The 20305-nt window shown below is 39.3% G+C and overlaps 1 protein-coding gene across 3 annotated transcripts in view; it reads left to right on the forward strand.

Moving 5' to 3' along the window:
- Positions 1-20305, forward strand: part of smek1 (SMEK homolog 1, suppressor of mek1 (Dictyostelium)) — a 101898-nt gene that overhangs the window by 62103 nt on the left and 19490 nt on the right. For all 3 annotated transcript variants that reach the window (XM_020509971.2, XM_020509972.2, XM_020509973.2), the window contains exons 7-8: positions 3989-4105; positions 12532-12663. In XM_020509971.2, the coding sequence (XP_020365560.1) occupies positions 3989-4105; positions 12532-12663 (249 nt within the window). The remainder of the gene's footprint in view (positions 1-3988; positions 4106-12531; positions 12664-20305) is intronic.

Raw genomic sequence — 20305 nt, forward strand, 5'->3', positions numbered from 1 at the left:
CTTTTTCCCTCTGTCTAGTACAGCAGGACTGAGTCATAGACTACTCCCACCAAATGGATCAAATTGAAGGATTAAGTTTGAATCCTCCCCGACTGTTTGTTTCAGTGACTCCCCTAATTTCCATCCTTCGTGTTGCAATTGACCAAAGCTTGTTTGCTTTGAATTAAAAATTTTTCCAGGATTTTTTTGCATTTATTTAGACTGATATTAGCATTTCATGCCATGCTTCCTGACAGAAGCTTGCTTTGTAATAAAAATGCTAATTTTGGTAGTATATGTTTTAAAGAGCAGTTTGCTATGCAAGCACAGATGTACTACTTGGTTAGAGCAGCATGGTATGAATTGTACGCCTTTCATTTGTGTTGCTATTTTAAACTTTTGCCAGCACATAATCTTATAATAGTCAAGCTATTTTGCTAAATATGATTAAACTGTTGCTTGATTATAAGCATTTTTCTAATCAGCCTGTTCAGAGATGGTATTACACACCTATGGTGCAGGTGGGGCTTGAACCTCAGAGAGAGGTTCATTACCACGTTGCCACAAGAGCCCTACTGCATGATTATGAGGCGTGTTCAAGACGTAGAAGAGACCGTTTTCTAATCAAAAATGGTTTTAAAATTTGTTCATGGTATGTGGATGCCGCCGGCTAGGACAGCGTTTATTGCTCATCCCTAAATGTCTAGAGAGAGGTTAAAATTCAACCATATCACTATGGGTCTGGAGTCATATGTAGGTTAGATCAGGAAAAGATGATAAATTTCCTTCCCTAAAGGACAATAATGAATTACATGGGTTTTTACAACAGTTGACAGTGATCACTTGGTAGCCATTAGACTGGCTTTTTTATTTTCCAGATTTTTATTGAATTCAGATTTCACCATCTGCTGTGATGGGATTCGGACTAGTTTCCCCTAAACTTTATCTCGAGGTTTTGCATTATGAGTGCAGTTACATGGTCACTGTGTCACTGCTTCCCTGTGTGTCATAGTCATACAGCCCAAAAAAAACAGATCCCTCAGTCCAACTGACCATAATCCATGCTGACCATAATCCCAAACTAAACTAGTCCTACCTACCTGTGCTTGGCCCATATCGCTCCAAACATTTCTTATTCATCTACTTATCCAAATGTCTTTTAAACGTTGTAACTGACAATGCATCCGTCACTATTTCTGGAGATTCATTATACACACGAACCACTGTGTATGTCGGGGGAAGAAAAATGTTGCCCCTCGTATCTTTTTTAAATCTTTCTCCTCTCACCTTAAAAAGACGCCCCCTAGGCAATTGATGTGTTGACTACTTGGGAGGGACCAACCAGATTTCAAAAATAGTGGAACGCAGTCACTGGACAAGGTGGAGAGCCACAGACCTTGAAACTACAACTGCAGAAGAGCTGAACAGAGGTACCAAGGTGTCATGGGTCCTCCTGCGAGTACACTTTTTGGACCTAGCCTTCCCTGTTCTAGCATGACCGCTGACACTACTTTAGGCTTCACAGAATCAAGTGTGGAGCACGGTTTAGGTGTCTGTGGATATGAAAGTATATCTGCACAGAAGAGTTTCAAGTATCTAGCTTTAGTGATAGCAACTGCAAGGAATTTGAACTGAGTTATGTTATGTTGCAATTAGAATTGTCTGTTGCCATTAGGATAGCACTGTCTGAGCTCAACATAAATTTCTGTTTTAAAATGTGCTTAAAAAATATATTCTGTTTTTCTTAATGAAAATTAGTTACCCTTATCAAAGTCCTGTTGAACTGCAACTCCAAAAAATACTGTACCCATCACTCTCACAATTTTCAGGCGCCACCAGTGATGGCTTGTCATCCCTTTCATAGACATTTATTGTGAATCAGCTGATACTGAATATTTCAGGAATGGTGATGAAAGAACACAAAGGATGATGACCAGAACTTGAATTTTTGGTTCAACTTTCTATTGGATTGCATACTCGAATCTGATCTGGTAAGGGACAACCCCAGTGCGTCCCTTTGAGTGAGTGTTCAGGTTCAGAGAAACAGGAAGAAAATGTATTGTTACTGAGATGCTTCTTTAAAGAACCTGTAAGGCCACATGACATGGGAGCAATTATACACCATTCAGTCCTTTGGATCTGCTGTGCCATTTAGAGAGATTATGGATGATCTGATAATCCTTCACTCCAGTTTCCTGTCTTTTCCTATAATCTTTGATTCCCTTACTGATTAAAGATCTGTCTCTTTCACCCTTTGAATATATTTAACCCAGCTTCTGCAGCCCTCTCCAGTAAAGAATTCAACATATTCACTACTTTCAAGTTAAGAAATTCATCCTCGTCTCTTCCCTAACAGGGCGACAACCTCGCTCTGAGATTTTAACTTTTCACCCTAGACTCTCCCACAAGGAGCAACAACCTCTGCATCTACCCTTCAAAGTTTCCCAAACAATCTAATAGGTTTCATTTAAGATTGCCTCTTACTCTTCTAAACTTCATTGTGTTCAGGCCCAACCCCTCCCTTCATATGCACGATATACCCAGTGAACCTTCTCTGGGCAACATGCAATGCTTCTGATCAGGGGACTAAAACTGTTTTCTGTATTCTAGGTATGGTGTGATTAGTGCATTCCAACATTCTAGTTCCCTTCCCATTGCCAGCTGAACTTGCATTCAGTTTAGGCACAAATGCCAACTAATCTGCAGTTTTTCTCCATTTAAATAATGTTCAGCTCCCCCTGTTCCCATCAAAGTGCATAACCTCGCATTTTCTTGCATTATGTATTTCTACCAAGCTTTGATATCCACTCTCTTAACCTGTCTAAATGCTTCTGTAGATGTTTTGTGTCACCACTTGCCTTACCACCTATTCTTGTGTGATGGCAGCTTTGGCAATAGTACATTTACTTCTGTCATCATGGACATGACTGTAAATAATTGTAGCCCCTACACTGATCCTTGTAGCACTCAACTACAGATTGCCAACCTCAAAATATCCTTGGTGCTGTGGGTAGCATTTTGGTATGTATAGAGGATTTGTAAATATAATAGAAGACCTTATCGCAACCTTTGTTTTCTATTAGCTAGCCAATCCTCTATCCATCTAAGGTTATTCCCTTCCGAGAATCCTCCTTCAGTGGGATGTATTTCTGCTACAGGGGTTTTGTTCTCTAATACACATAATAGGCTCTGATTCATCACATTCTGATGCCTAGTTGTGCCATGATGTCTGCTGCCCCCAAAACAAGCACCATTTATTCTTTTCATGTTCCTTTCAGAAAAGGTTTGTGTAGTTGTACAGACTACATGAGCCGATTGGATTTTTGACTTGTACTAAAAAATTCCAGAACACTCTGTTTAGTTTTTAACTTTTGAAAGTTTTAATGGATAGATCATTAAAACGGACAATGTGGTGAGTTACTTTTAAACACCTCCAAAACAGAGTTTTGGTCTTTCGCTAGGGTGCACTTAACAGTCTGAAGAAGTGAAGTTGAATTTGTATCTGGCAATGATGTAAGTAGGTAGGAGTACAATTTTCAAATCCTGTCTAAGCAAGTATTAGCTTGCTGCTGAGAACAGTATGTTCTAAGACTTGCCTTTCTTTCAAGGATAGCAAGAACTGCAGATGCTGGAGTCAGGGACAACACAGTAGGGTCCGAAACGTTAACTTTCCTGCTCCTCTGATGCTGCCTGGCCTGCTGTGTTCCTCTAGCTCCATACTGTGTTGTTTCTTTCAAGGATGCCTTGGCATGGCTGCACCTTCTCTGCAGTTTTAGCAGTAATACTTCTATCAATACTGCTACCAAGGGCAGTGTTCATATAGCTTACAGTTTACATCCAATGCTCTTATTTTTCTGGAAGCAGTATTGTATTTAATGAGTTGAGGTGGAATAGTGGTATTGATTGTTTTGTTGGGGTAATTTGATTAAGGTGCTAGTGTATTCTTTCCTCATCCATTAAATGTGTACTTACTCTGAATAGCTTGAATTTTAAATTATTAATTTTCCAGGGCATGGATGACATTCAGGTGCGAAGTGCAGCGACTGATATATTTTCCTACTTGGTCGAGTATAATCCATCCATGGTACGAGAATTTGTCATGCAGGAAGCTCAGCAAAATGATGATGTAAGTAACTGAAAGTTGGTTTTCTTAAATGATTGAATTTTGGCAGAGCATAGCTTATTTTGGTTTATGCAAATTAGATGAATTAATTTTTTTTATAGTTCCTTGGGATCTGTGCATTGCTGGAAAGGCCAGTATTTTTACCAGTCCTCAATTATCCTTGAGCAAGTAGTGGTGTGCCTTGAGTCCCTGCAGTTCATGTGATGCGGGTTTGCCCAGAACGATAGAGAGTGAGTTCAAGGATTTTCATTCGATGACAATGAAAGAACCACATGGCATTGATGTGTACTTTGGAGATGAATTTACAGATGGTGCTGTTTCCATGTGTCTAATGCCCTTATCTTACCAGGTCATGGAGGTTGTATTTTTGAAAGGTGCTGTTGGAACAGTCCTACTCCTTGTTTATATCTGTGTACCAGTGGTAGAGTGAGTGAACATTTAAGGTGGTGAGTGGGTTGCCTAATAGTTAAACCAGCACAGTTTTACCCAGTATTGTATGTGCAATGACAGTATTGGAGATATCAAGATGTATCGATTAATTAGTCAGAAGGTAATGGGTTGGAGCCCACTCCAGAGACTTGTGCACAAAATTTAGACTGACAGTTAGTGCACTTTTGGAAATAACTGCTTTCAGATCATGTGAGGGCTAGTCTTGACCTCTTGTACAAGTAGGCCACCCATTCGTGAAGAGCAAAGAAATTCCAATGACCTGGCCAGTTTTTATTCCTGAGCATCTGTCAACCAGATTGTCTGATCCATTATTGTTTGTGGAACCTTGCTGTGCACAAATTGATTGCTCCAATTCCTCTTTACACCAGTGACTATATTGCAAAAGTAATTTGTTGACTGCAAAGTGGTTTGCAATGTCTTGAAGTTTTGAAAGGAAGTTTTTTTTGAATAAAGCCTTAGTTAGGATCATATTGAAGGATGGTACATTGTTGGACTCCACATCATCAGAAAATGCGTTGAAGTAACTGGGAGTACTAGGCAGATTTACAAGGTTGCTACCTGGCATGATGAAGTATTAATATGAAATAAAAATTGCATGTTTAAAGATATTTTCTTTGAAACTGATTTTTTTTTTAAATTAGATGCTTCAGATTGTGAAAACTTAGACCAATGAGGACATATGACTTTCAGGGATTGAAGAACCTAGAATGACAAGATAAAAATTTAAAATTCAGTATTGCTGAAAAAGGCACAACTTGTTCTGATAAGGACCAGTTGCAAGAATATCAATCCTTTTTCAACAATACTTAAGGTCAATACTACCAAATAACTATATATCAAACCAAATGTGGAATTTGGGACCGATCAAGAGAAAGAAATTTACCCAGGATTGAGGTAATGGAATGTACTAATGGATCTAATGATTATAAGGCCACCCCTCAACTTCAGAGGTTTATAAAATCATGAGGGGCATGGATAGGGTGAATAGCCAAGGTCTTTTCCCTAGGGTTGGGGAGTACAAAACTAGAGGACATTGGTTTAAGGTGAGGGGGAAAAGATTTAAAAGGGACCTAAGGGACAACTTTTTCGTGCAGAGATGGTGTGTGTATGGAATGAGCTGCCAGAGGAGGTGGAGAATGCTGGTAAAATTACTATATTTAAAAGGCATCTGGATTGGTACCTGAATAAGGAAGGGTTTTGAGGGATATGGATCAAATACTAATAATGGGACTAGGTTAATATAGGATATCTGGTCGTTGTGGTTGGTTGGCTCACTGAGCTGGTTCGTTGTTCCGCATTTTCCAAATGCGGCCTAAGCAAGGTTCTAAGGTTTGGTGTGGATTATAGTACATATCTGGTCAGCATGAACGAATTGGACCAAAGGGTCTATCTCTGTGCTATACATCTCTATGACTTTGAGGTGTCATTTAACTAGTACCTTGTATAGTTTCAGTAAGATCTCTATTTTTATTCTTCATTCCCTCTGTAATAAAGGCTAACATTCCATTTGCCTTCCCTGTTACCTGCTGAACTTGTATGCTAACAAAAAGTTTTCATATTCCTCTGCGCATTAGCTTTCTGCAGTCTTTCTCAATTTTAAATAATGTTCATCTCTATTCTTCCTGCTAAGGTGCATAACCTCACGTTTCCCCACATTATATTCTCATCAATTTTTTCGCCACTCCCTGTCTATATTCCTCTGTAGACTCTCTGTCATCCTCTCTATTTGCCTACCTACCTATTTTTGTGTCAGCCGCAATCCTGGCGATAGTACATTCACTTTCCTCCTCCAAGTCATTGATATATATTGTAAATAATTCTCGCCTCAGTACTCATCCCAGTGGCACTGTTGTTATAGGTTGCCTTCCTGAAATGTCCATTGTCCCAACTGTCTGTTAGCTGGTCAACCCTCTATGCATACTCATCTACTACCTCCAACACCATGGGCTCTTATCTTATCTTATTAAATAGTCTAAAATGTGGTATCTTATCAAATGCTTTCTGAAAATCTTTGTGTATTGCATTGATTACTTCCCCTTTATCTGTCCTGCTTGTTCCTCGAAGAATTCTAGTAAATTTGTCAAGCATGATTTCTCCTTTTTGAAGTCTTGCTAACTCTGCTTGATCATATTGTGTTTTTCTGAATGCTTTTGCTCTTGCATTTTTCAATAATAGATTCATAATGTTTTCCAATAACAGACGTTAAGCTAACTGACCTTTTGTTACCTGTGTTTTGTCTCCCTTTTTCAAATTAATGTGTTACTATGGCAGTTTTCCAATCTAATGATTCTTGGAAGATTACAGAGATAGTGGATGCACTGGTAGTATCTACTTCGTTTAATGTCCTAGGATGCACCCCATTAGGTCCAGGGGAGTTCACCTCCTTTTGGTTCCCTAGTACCTTTTTCTCTAGCGATTGTATTAATTTCCTCTCCTCCTTTTGACCCTTGATTATTTAGTAGTTTTGGAATGCTGCTAGTGCCTTTTACCATGAAGACTGTTGCAAAGTATTGATCCAACTTCTCTTCCATTTTCTGGTTCCCCATTATTATTTCCCGAGCCTCATTCTCTAAGGAGCCAATGTTAATTTTAGCCTTTCTCTTTCTTGGATTTAAAGAAGCTGTTGCCATCCGTCTTGAAAATAGTGTCAAATTTACGCTCACGGTTTATCTTCTATCTCTCCAGTTTTTTTGGGTTTTTTTTTGATGTTTAAAACTTCTCCAGTTCTCTAGCTTACCAGTAATCTTTGCCGCATCTTATATTTTTTTTCCTTTCAATTCAATGCTAGCTTTAACTTTCTTGGTTAACAACGGTTAGCTTACCCCCTTCCTAGAATCCTTCGTTCCTTATTGGGATATCTCTTTGCTGTGAGCCATGAGCTATTTTCTTAAACATCTGCAATTGTTCTTCAACCATCTTTGCTGCTTAACTTCTTATCCAGTTCACTCCAGCCAGCTCTGCCCTCATTCCTTTTGTAATTACCATTGTTTATGCCCAGCGCAGTTGTTTCTGACCCACCTTTTCCCTCGCAAACAGAATACTAAATTGTACCATATTATGTTTACTGTTTCTTAAAGGATCTTTAACTCTGACATTTATTAAACTTGTCTCATTGCACATCATCAAATCCAAAATTGCTTGATCCTTGGTTGGATCCACAAGACATTGTTGTAGGGGTGTAGGGGTTCATGGGTTCATTTCCCACACTGTCTGAGATCATCATGAAGGTTCTGCCTTCTCAACCTCATCCCTTGCCTGAGGCATGGTGATCCTTACGTTAAACTAACCACCAGTCATCTTTCTCTGACAGAATAGTTCTAAACGATTCTCTGAGGCTATGGTAACTTTATCTGTTCTCAAAAACTGACCCAAGCACATTTTGATTTCTTCCTCTGGTTACCTTACCATCCTGGCCATCACAATCTACATGAAGATTGAAGTCGCCTGTAATTAACATACTGTCTTTTTTTACCTGCCCTCATTGTATCCTGCTTTATTCTCTGTTCTTCCATGTAGCAACTGTTTACCTGTCAATAGACTGTTCCTACCATATTGTCTTTCCCTTGTTACTTCTTATCTCCAGCAATATGGATTCTACATATTCTGATCGAAATCTTTAATTTGGTAGTACTGACCTTAAGTATTGCTGAAAAAAGATTGATATTCTTGCAACTGGTCCTTATGAGTACATTTGAAAAGTTTTCCACAATATGTGCCTTTTTCAGCAATACTGAATTTTAAAATTTTATCTTGTTATTCTAGGTCCTTCAATCCCTGAAAATCATGTATCCTCATTGGTCCAAGTTTTCACAATTTGAAGCATCTAATTTAAAAAAAAAATCAGTTTCAAAGAAAATATCTTCAAACATTCAATTTTATTTCACATTAACACTTGTACCTATTCCATCCAGTACTAACAATGTTACCCCACCACCCTTTCCTCCTTGACTGTCCTTTCAAAAAGTTGCATCCCTGAATGTTTAGTTCCTGATCTTGATCTTCATGTGTCCATAATGGTCATAAGATCATACCCATAAACTTTATTTGTATAGTTCCTTTATTCATTCACAGAATGAGGGTGTCGCTGACTAGGCAGCATTTATTGCCCATCTTAACAGGGCAGTTCAGAGTCAACCACGTTGCTGTGGGTCTGGAGTCAAATGTAGGCCAGACCAGGTAAGGATGGCAGTTCCCTTCCCTAAAGGATGTCAGTGAACAAGACTTTTCCGACAATCAACAATGAATTCGTGATCGTCATTGGAATCTTCATTGTGGGGAGGCGATGTCCTAGTGGTATTATTACTGGACTATTAATCCAGAGAACCAGATAATGTTCTGGGGACCCAAGTTCGAATCCCACCGTGGCAGATGGTGGAATTTGAGTTCAATAAAATATCTGGAATTAATAATCTAACGATGACCATATCGATTTTGGAAAAACCCAAAGGGCCATGTTTCAATGATATATGCTTTTATGACTCTACACAAAAGATAAGACCATTTCCCTTGAATGTCACCAAAGTTTAAGTAAGAAGGCAAATTTGGAATAAAACAACACAAAAATGCCCAGTAAGTTCCCAGATAGACCCTTCAAGAGAAAACTGCCTTAGACAAAGAGCGTTGATGAACTAAAGGCCAATTTGAAAGCTCAGCATCAGTTGATTTTTTCCCAAAACAAGCAGAAATGGGAGGCCTGCTCTGAAACATCATTCTGCATTTGCCATCATTTGGTAAAATATAAGAAATCATTCACAGATGGCTAAGTAATTAGCAAAGAATAACTGTAGCCACTGATTCTGCATTCAAAGTCTTTAATAACTGATGAAACAATAAAACACAGAAAATAGCAGCAGTAGTTTATTTGGCCCTTTGAACCTGCTCCACCATTTAATATGATTATGGCTGATGATCCAACTCAGGATCCTGCCGCTATAGCCCTAAGAACTATACCTAACTCCTTGAAAACATTGAACGTCTTGGCCTTAACTGCTTTCTGTGGCAGAGAATTCCAAAGGTTCACCAATCTCTGGATGAAGAAATTTCTCCTCATCTCAGCTCTAAATGGCTTACCTCGTATTCTCAAACTTTGATTGTGGTCTCTGGACTGTCTGGTCATCAGGAATGTCTGGCCCTGTTAGAATTTTATAGGCTTCTATGAGATGCCTCCCATACATTCCCCATTATAACTGACCCAGTCCTTTTTTATACGTCAGTTCTGCCATCCCAAGAATCAATCTGGTAAAACCTTTTCGTACACCCTCCAAAGCCAGAGTATCCTTCTCCAATAAGGAGATCTAAACTGCACACGATACTCCAGGTGTAGTTTCACCAAGCCCTGTAAAATTGCAGCAAGACATCCCTACTCCTGTACTCAAATCCTCTTGCTATGAAGGACAACACATTTGGAGTGTTGGAGGCTGAGGGGTGATCTTAGAGGTTTATAAAATCATTAGGGGCATTGATAGGGTAAGTAGACATGGTCTTTTCCATGGGGCTGGGGGTTCCAAAACTAGAGGGCATATGTTTAAGGTGAGGGGAAAGATTTAAAAGGAACTGAAGGGACAACTTTTTCACGCGGATTGTGGTAAGTGTGTGGAATGAGCGGCCAGTAGAAGCGGTGGAGGCTGGTACAATTACAATGTTTAAAAGGCATCTGGATTGGTATAAAAATATGAAAGGTTTAGAGGGATATGGGGCAAATTCTGGCAAATGGGACCTTCTTATTTAGGCTATCTGGTCGGCATTGACAAGTTGGACAGAAGGGTCTGTTTCCATGCTGTACATCTGTGATTCTATGTGCCTTTTTCACTAGTCAGTGCCTGCCACTCAGAAAAATAGTCTCAGCAATGCAGAATGTGCAGCTTAGTGATTCTCTTGAGGCAAGATAAGTGGAATCTTTGTCCAAGGACATCTCAGCAACTACAGCAGGACCTGAAGAACTTTGAATGCTTCACTGCAGTTCAATGAGTCCATTAACATGACTGAGACAACCCAGCTAATTGTTTTTATATGTGTGGTTTTTAAGGATCTAAAAAAGGGAATAAACTCATCCTTTTGCCCCTTAAAGAGGACTGAGGGTAAAGATATCTGCAACTAATTGAAAAAGTACATGCTTCAATCAAGAAACTGGTTTCCATCACCGTTGAGGTTGCACCAGGCATACTTAGTGCAAATGTAGCCTTTGTTGCATTTTGCAGAATTGACCCTCATTTTCCTACTTTTGTCAAATGCCGTTGCATAATTCACAAAGCATTAGCAAGTAAATTTTGGATATTTCTCACGTGATGTAAGTTTATTGAAAGCACTAAGCTGTCACATGTTGCATGGTTGCTTGACTTCTGCTCAAGCACGTCAATACTGAACAAGGTGAGCAGTAGAAATACAACTGACTTAGCATAGCTAATCATATGATCATTTGAATGCATTCAAATTGAAACTGGATCTGTGATCTTGCCAACAAAAAAAAACAAGCTGCTGCAAATGTTTCAAGTCTGGAGAAAATGTTGAAAAAAAAAATCAAGGACGAAGTAAAATGGTCGCATGCAGAATATCCTAGTGCACACCTAAGCAAGTTGACTAAAGAATTCAACAAATGATTTCAGGACAGAATACATTGTCTTGTGTGTCTCCAATCCTTAAAGTAGACGTTGGTGGCTTGGCTACCAAATTCTACCAGGTGTTTGACTTACAAAGCAGTGAAATGGGTGTAGAGATAATTACTATGCAAAATGATATTGAGCTGAAAGTCAAATTAATAGACTGATTTTTGGTGACTTGTAAACAAGAGACTTACTGCACTTTTAAAACAAAAGTTTGCTTTGACTCTACACATTTTTGTGAGACAGTGTTCTCCCAAATGACTGTAATCATGTCCAAGTATCGCATCGGCTTCACAGATACCCATTTGATGGCTGTTACCACTAGCGGTCTCAAATTACAAGCCAGGCTTCAAGGTAATAGCAGAAAATATGCACTCACAGATCTTACACTGATTCTTGACAGTAGAAGATAAAATGAACAATCATACACACTTGGTTTAGATTCATATCCGATATCCTAAAACCAAACTTTCTTCTATATTTTCTTCTGGGTAGGTCATGGCTTGCACTTAAATTTAAGAAGTGATCTTGTACCTACAAAATGGTGAGAGACTACTGCTCTATAATGAAGACCAATGTAAAATACTTGTTAAATTCATTTGCCATCTCCTTTTCCATTATTAATTCCATAGACTCAATTTCTGTAGAACCAATGCACACTTAATGATTTAAAATATTGAGAGAAACTTTTATAGTTTATATTTTTGTCTAGCTTTCTACCTTTAATTTTTTCCTCCTTTTTTTGGTAATTCTTTGCTGTTTTTTTATATTGTCCGATCTTTAACCTATCTTTGCACAATTGTATGCTTTTTTTTTTGGAATGATACTATCTTTAACTTTTCAATTTAACCACATATTGTCGGTTCTTCCTCGGAATTTTTTGTATTCTTTGGAATTATGTATTTTGAAAGGCACAGTGAGGGTTTCAGTAGCTGATTAACTGAGGTAGGGATGGTGTGGGACAGTATTATGAAGCTGTAAATAGACAGTCAGTGATTGTGTTTCATTGTGATTGAAGTTTATCTCCAGGTCAAATATACCAAGTTTGGGAACAGTCTCATTTAGCTTTAAATTAGTTATGAGGGAACGAAAGATTGAAATTTGTGGAACAGATTAAAGACAGTGGTCAGAAGGAATTTATGCTCATCTGATTGTATGGGACAAAACTTGTACAGGCAACAGAATCATGGAATGCAATCCCCAAAATTAGCTTTAGGCACTTTCAAGTGTTGTTATGTACAAGTAAAACACTGCTTCCTGAAGCCAAAAGACGGAAAAACTCAATGCATGCTTGTGTTATTTGTATTTTGTTTAATTATGTGTATTAATTCGTAGCTTGGTTTGAATTTGAAATTTAACTATTGATGTACTTTCTTTTAGGATATCTTGCTCATCAATCTCATCATTGAACATATGATTTGTGATCCAGATCCTGAACTGGGTGGTGCAGTCCAGCTTATGGGACTACTCCGCACTTTAGTTGACCCTGAGAATATGTTGGCCACAGCCAATGTAAGTATGTTTTTCAATTGCAGTTGATTTTCCAAGAATTCATTATTGTTCATGATCTACTATTTTCATGTATTTTTATTTATATAATATAAAATATATAAATAATACAAAATAATCTACATTTTTGTAAAAGCTTCATCCCATACACTTCCAATGTCAACTCCATCAGCCTTTCCAGTCACTACCTCTAGCTAAATCCAGTGGCATTGAACCTTGGTAAGCTTTGCTAAACCCTGAATGGGCTCTGTTTCCTCCACTGCACTTTTCCTTTATTAACATTGTTTTCATTTGCCCTTCAAAACATCGGCAATACCTTTCCCTCTACCAGAAAGCATTAAACTATCATTTCCTTGAAACCAAATTGCACCAAAGGACACTATCCTTCTCATACCTAGGATGCCCAGTTCTTTGTAGTAATAGGCACATGCATCCAGCCTATATCTGGATCACTCCTTGCCATGGTCCGCAGGCTGCCATGTCAGGGTAGAAAGTCTTCATTGATATAGAACCTTTTACAACCATTGGATATCACAAGGTACTTTAAAGTCAATCATAATTAGTCAGTGTTGTAATATTGTTACAATACATTAGGAAACACAGCAACCAGGTTGTGCAAAGCCACATTCCACAACCAACAGAGTGATAATGACCAGTTATCTATTTTTTGTAATGACAGTTGAGACATAAATTTGGCTAGTACATGGGGCAGATTCTCACGCCGTTCTTTGAAATAACACCATAAGATATTTCATGCCCTCCTGAGAAGGCAGAAGAAGCCTCAATTTACTGTCTCAAAAGAAAGATGGTATCCCTGAGGAGCCATCCCTTGGCACTGTTGTGTTATTTGTTTTGCTCAAGTGCTTAAAGCCGCAACCTTCCAACTCTGAAGTGAGAGTGCTACACATTGAGCCACAAATGACGAGGAAAGATCCCTAAAGGATCAATACATATTCTTTCATTGAGATCCCTCCTTGGCTTTTCCAAACCTTACTTAGATAATTATCTTCATTATGCTTCTTGCTGACACCATTGCTAACGGAAGCTATTCATGCCCTTACTCCACCACCTTCAGTTCTGTCACCCTGTTGCTTTCTCCCTATTTTTGATTGCACTTCCCCTACTGCCAACTTCTGTCTCATTGCTCATTTATGATACATGTTTAAAATTATAGAAATTGAATTGTAATTGAGATCTGTCTGTACTAGCATGCCTTTGTAGTCCTGTATGACTGAGTGGAGCATTAAAGAATGCATTAGACAATTTCTTGAGAGATCGAAAGTGTGTCCTCAGAGCTGGCTGGCTCTTTATCATACACCAGTTTGATTAGAAGCCGAGTAATTTAACCTGGGAATAGAGTCATAAAGAGAATCATAGAATCATACAGCATAGAAAAAGGCCCTACAGCCTACCATGTTTATTTCGACCAACAGACATCAAACTACAATGATCTCATTTACCTGCACTTAGTCCAAAGCCAACTATGCCCCGGCATTTTAAGTACTCGGGTAGATGCTTCTTAAATAGTACGAGAGTACCTGCCTCCACCACCCTCTCAGGCAGCATGTCCTATATATCTACCACTCTCTAGATGAAAACATTTAACCTCCGATCTTTTCTAAACCACTTGCTCTTTACCTTAAATTTAGGCCCTCTGGTCTTAGACACGTCTGTCATGGGAAAGAGATTCTCACAATCTACACTGTTAGTGCTTCTCATAATTTTGTATTCCTTAATTGGACTCCCCCCTCAGCCTCTTCTGCGCAAAGGAAAACAAATCCAGCTGATCTAGTCTCTCCTCATAACTGCGATTCTTCATCCCAGGTTACATCCTGGTGAATCTCCCCTGTATCCTCTCCAGTGCAATTACATCCTTGTGATAGTGCGACAACCAGAACTGCAGAATCTTTATTCATTCAACAGATGCACAATGGCAACCATTAGTCTGAGCCCTATAGAGCAACACTTTTCCGGTTTTGGTTTGCCATTTCAAAGTTGTTGAATGCACGTTATGCTCGAAGGTAAATGGACAATATATTTTCCTACTAAATAATATGTTAAAATGCTAAGATGTGCCTTGCTTACTTTAGACATCTGACCTTGCTTTTTTGCCATTGAAGTCCTTTCCCTTAACACTGATTCTAGGTTAGTAGGTTTTAATATTTATGACAGAAACTTGTACCTCTACTTGTTCCTACTTAAATTCAGACTTCTTTCACAAATAAAAATGTTTTTCAAAGGGAAAGAAATCTGATTTAAAAAGTCTTATTAAAATCAAACTTCAGATACTAAATGTTAAATTGTATAAGCATGCAGGCATTTTTTTATAGTGATATGAAAGCCAAAGGATAAAAGCATATTGCACACCTTCTCTGTTATTAGTCTATCTGGTTGTCCAATATCCAAAGAGTTTTGAGGTCAATGAGAATAGTACCCCCACCTTTTCAAAGGACCTATGAAAGGTGACCAGAACTACACACAGTACTCCAGAAGACGCCTCACAAACATCCTGTACAACCGTAACATGATGTCTCAACTCCTTTACCCAGTGCTCTGAGTGATGAAGGCAGTGTGTCAAACGTCGTCTTCACTGCTCTGACTCCCTGTGACACCACTTCCAAAGAACTGTGTACCTGAACCCCTAGGTCACTCTGTTTGACAACACTCCCCAGGGCCCGACCATTAAATATGTAAGTCCTACCCTGGTTTGTCTTACCAGAATGCAACACCTCGCATTTATCTAAGTTGAACTCCATCTGCCACTCCTCCCATTGACACAGCAGATCAAGATCCAGTTGTACTCTTAGTTAAACTTCTTCACTGTCCACTGTATGACCAATTTGGTATCATCTGCAGACTTACTAACCATGCCTTCCCAGTTGCTCTTTCCCCTTAATGTACTTGTAGACTCTGTTGGATTCTCCTCAACCTTACCTGCCAAGGTTATCTCAAATCCCCTTTTTGCCCTTCTGATTTCCCTCTTAAGAATGCCCTACCCCACCTCCCAGCTGTCTATATCTGACATATGCCTCCCTTTTTCTTGAAGAAGTAAGAAGTAAGCAATAGGAACAGGGATATAGCATATAATGCCCCTTGAGTCTGTCCCACAACTTTTTGCAGTCATGGGTAATGCCTGCCTCGGTTCAACTTTGCCTGCAACCGATATTTCTTGATTCCCTGAAGGGTTTAATATTGATAACTCTGATGATTAAAACTTAGCACTAACTTAGTTTTAGAAGGCTATGGCAGATAAATTATATTATTTTGTTTGTCTTAAAACAATTTTGAGGCACTGCGTCAAGGGGAGACATTAAGATACTTTTCTTAAATATACTGCGTGTGCTTTGGGTTTAGTGCAGAAGTGCACCAGTAATTCTCCATAGAGATGTTCAGCTGTGAACGACTTCTGCACCCATCCACTGAGGAGTTAATTTGTTCACTCATTAAGTTAATACAATACATTATACTGCATATTATAACCGTGCTTAAATTGCTGTCTGTACTTTTCCCAAAGGATTTGATTGTTCCTGCTGGGCTTTAAATCCAACCATTGGAACATTTGTTTCAATGGCAAGATTTAAATGCATACCATCTAACTTAAATTCCAAAAATAATAATGTCCCTGGAATGTTAATTGTGAGAAAATATACACTTTAAAATTTATATGTCCTGAAATAAATCAATTCTATGGAAGGATGATTGTGAACAACATTTTGGCTCTCTTTAGGACTAATGCTGCAGTAGAAGGAAATGCGAATTGGGACTCAGGAGTGAAAGCGTGCAAAGCTGGCATCATTTATTAAAAAACAAACTTGGACAGTTAAACAACTCTAAACGACTTCAGTTGATCAGTGAAATAGACTCAAAGGCCTAAATTATTTACCCTCTTTTCCTGTTATCAAGAAGTTCCTTGATTTCTCCCTTTCGCTTTTCTGTTTGGTTGTCTCACATTCTTTTGCTTTCTTTTGCCTCCCCATTTCTTGCTTTGGATATATGACAAACCTCCTGATTTTGCTACCACTGTTTTGGAGATCATTACTGCAGCAACCTGTAGTACTGTAGTTACACTTAACACGATGTGCGTAGAGAGGACAACACTAAATTGTTTTCAATCCAAGCAGTTCAGTAAAGGTTAAAGGAAAATAGTTTGTAAATCCAGCTAGCTTACTGTCCGTAGAAGTGAGAAGTTCTCTTTCAACCCACACATTGAGTCATAGTTGTATAGTATGGAAACAGACCCTTCAGTCCTATTTATCCATGCCAACCAGATATCCTAAATTATTCTGGTCCTATTTGCCAGCATTTGACCCAAATCCCTCTTAAACCCTTTCTACTCATATACCTGTCCAGGTGCCTTTTTAAATGTTGTAATTGTACCAGCCTCCACCACTTACTCTAGCAGGTCATTCTATACATGCACCACCCTCTGCGTGAAAAAGTTACCTTTAGGTCCCTTTCAAATCTTTCCCCCCCTCACCTTAAACCTATCCCCTCTAGTTTTGGACTCTGCTACCCTGGAGAAAACACCTTGGCTATTCACCCTATCTACGCCCTCATAATTTTATAAACGTCTATAAGATCACCCCTCAGCCTCTGACGCTCTAGGGAAAATAGCCCCAGCCTATTCAGCCTCTCCCTGTAGCTTAAATCTTCCAATCCGGGCGACATCCTTGTAAATCTTTTCTGAGCCCTTTCAAGTTTTACAACATCCTTCCTATAGCAGGAAGACCAGAATTGAACACTGCATTCCAAAAGTGGCCTAAGCAATGTCCTGTACAGCCTCAACGTGACCTCCCAACTCCTATACTCAATGCAATGACCAATAAAGGCAAGCATACCAAATGCTTTCTTCTGTTTCCTATCTATGTGCGACTCCACTTTCAAGGAACTATGATCCCGTACTCCAAGGTCTCATTGTTCAGCAACACTCCCCAGGACCTTACCATTCAGTGATTTGCATCTCACGTTTATCTAAATTAAGTTAAACTGCATCTGTCACTTCTCGGTCCATCTGATCAAGGTCCTGTTGTACTCTCACATAACTTCCTTGGCTGTCCACTGTGCCACCAATTTTGGTGTCATCTGCAAATTTACTAACCACACCTCCTTTGTTCACATCCAGATCATTTATATAAATGACAAAAAACAGTGGGCCTAGTACCTACCCATGTGGCACACCGCTGGTCACAGGTTTCCAGTCTGAAAAGCAACCCTCCACCACCACCCTCTGCCTCCTACCTTTGAGCCAGTTTTGTATCTAAATGGCTAGTTCTCCCTGTATTCCATACGATCTAACCTTGCTAATTAGTCTACTATGCAGATTCTTGACCAATGCCTTACTGACATCCATATTGATCACATCTACTGCTCTGCCCTCATCAATCCTCTTCATTACTACTACAAAAAATTTGGTTGTTAGACACCACTTACCACACACAAAGCTGTGATAACTATCCCTAATCAGTCCTTGCCTTTCCAAATACATATAAATCCCATGCCTCCGGATCCCCTCCAACAACTTGGCCACCACTGATGTCAGGCTCACCGGTCTATAGTTCCCTGGCTTTTCCTTACCATATTTCTTAAATAGTGGCACTACGTTAGCCGGTTTTCCGGCCCCTCACCTGTGGCTATCGATGATACAAATATCTCAGCAAGGGGCCCAGTAATCACTTCCCTAGCTTCCCACGCTTCCCACAGAGTTCTAGGGTACACCTTATTAGGTCCCAGGAATTTATCCACTTTTGTGTTTTAAGACGTCCAGCGCTACCACCTCTGCAGAATAGACATTTTTTCAAGATGTTGCTATTTATTTCCCCAAGTTCTCTAGCTTCCGTATCCTTCTCCACAGTAAACATTGATGCAAAATACTTGTTTAGTATCTCCCCCATCTCCTATGGTTCCACACATAGGTGGCCTTGCTGATGTTTAAGGAGCCTTCTTCGCTCCCTAGTTACCCTTTTGTCCTTAATGTATTTGTAGAATCACTTTGGATTCTCCTTAACCCTATTTTCCTAAGCTATCTCATGCCCCCTTTTTGCCCTCCTCATTTCCCTCTTTAAGTATAATTCTACAGACTTTGTAATTTTCTATGGATTCACTCGATCCCTGTTGTCTATACCTGACATATGCTTCCTTCTTTTTCACGACCAAAACCTCTCTCTCTCTAGTCATCCAGCATTCCCAACAGGAACATATTGTCTGTGGACTCTGGGTATCTCATTTTTGAAGGCTTCCTGCTTTCCAGCTATCCCTTTAACTGCAAATATCTACCCCTCCCCAATCAACTTTTGAAAGTTCTTGCCTAATTCCATCAAAATCAGCCTTCCTCCAATTTAAAACTTTAACTTTTAGGTCCGATCTATCCTTTTCCATCACTATTTTGAAACTAATAGAATTCTGGTCACTGTCCCCAAAGTGCTCCCCCACGGACACTTCAGTCACCTGCCCTGCATTATTTCCCAAGAGTAGGTCAAGTTTCACTCTTTCTTGTTAGGTACATACTGAATCAGAAAGTTTTCTTGTACACACTTAACAAATTCCTCTCCTTCCAAGCCCTTAACACAATGGCAGTCCCAGCCTATGTTTGGAAAGTTAAAATCCCCTACTATTACCACCCTATATTCTTGCAGATAACCGATCTTACAAATTTGCTTCTCAATTTCCCGCTGACTATTGGGGTGTCTATAGTACAATCCCAGTAAGGCGGTCATCCCTTTCTCATCATCCTGACTTGGAAATATGTTGCTCTTTCTTTGTCTTCATTAAGTTGAGGTCCTCCCAACCTACGTACATTGTGAAAATACCCTCTTCACGTGAACTGTAGCATTTCAAGAAGCTGGCTCATCACTTCCTTGTTAAGGATGAGCAATAAATGCTGGCCTTGTCAACAAGACCCATATCTCATGAAATAATAAAAGAACTACATTACAGGACATTTTATAATAAAGAAAGATCCAAGCCCGTATTAATCCACTTGCTGAATTGGAAATGAAAGGCAAGAACATAGGAGCAGGAGTGGACCATTCAACATTTTGAATTTGCTCCTCCATTCTAGATCACAGCTGATCGTCAATATCAAGGCCATTTTTCCACAATATCCCCATATCTCTTGATGTCATTAGTATGTGGAAATCTACCAAATTTTGACTTAAACATAGAGTGACCAAGCTTCCAGAGTCTTCTAAGGTTAGAACCTACCTTCTGAGTGAAGAAATTCTTCATTTCAGTCCTTAGTGGCTTTCCCCTTTATTCTCCGACTGATTCTAGATCTCCCAAGCAGAGGAATATTCCTCGCTGCAACCACTCTGTCTAGTCCTTGGAAAGTTTTCTAGGTTTCAGAGAAATCATCTCTCATCCTGCTAATCTCTAAAGAATACAGACCTAGTTTCCTCAATGTCTCCTCATAGACTAACTTCACCATCATAAAAAAATTAATCTGGTGAACCTCTGCTGCTCTCCCTGTGTGGCGAATCTAATTTTCCTTGGGTAAGGGGACCAAAACTTTACAAAACTCCAGGTGTGTTCTCTTCCAAGTTATATGCAATTGAAGCAAGACCTCTTTATTGCTGCGCTTAATCATACCATTTGCCTTCCTAATTGCATGCTGCCTTTCAATGACTTGCATGTGAAAGGTTGCCAATAC

Source organism: Rhincodon typus, chromosome 8 (assembly GCF_021869965.1).
Source record: "Rhincodon typus isolate 14 chromosome 8, sRhiTyp1.1, whole genome shotgun sequence".
Classification (NCBI taxonomy): Eukaryota; Metazoa; Chordata; class Chondrichthyes; order Orectolobiformes; family Rhincodontidae; genus Rhincodon; species Rhincodon typus.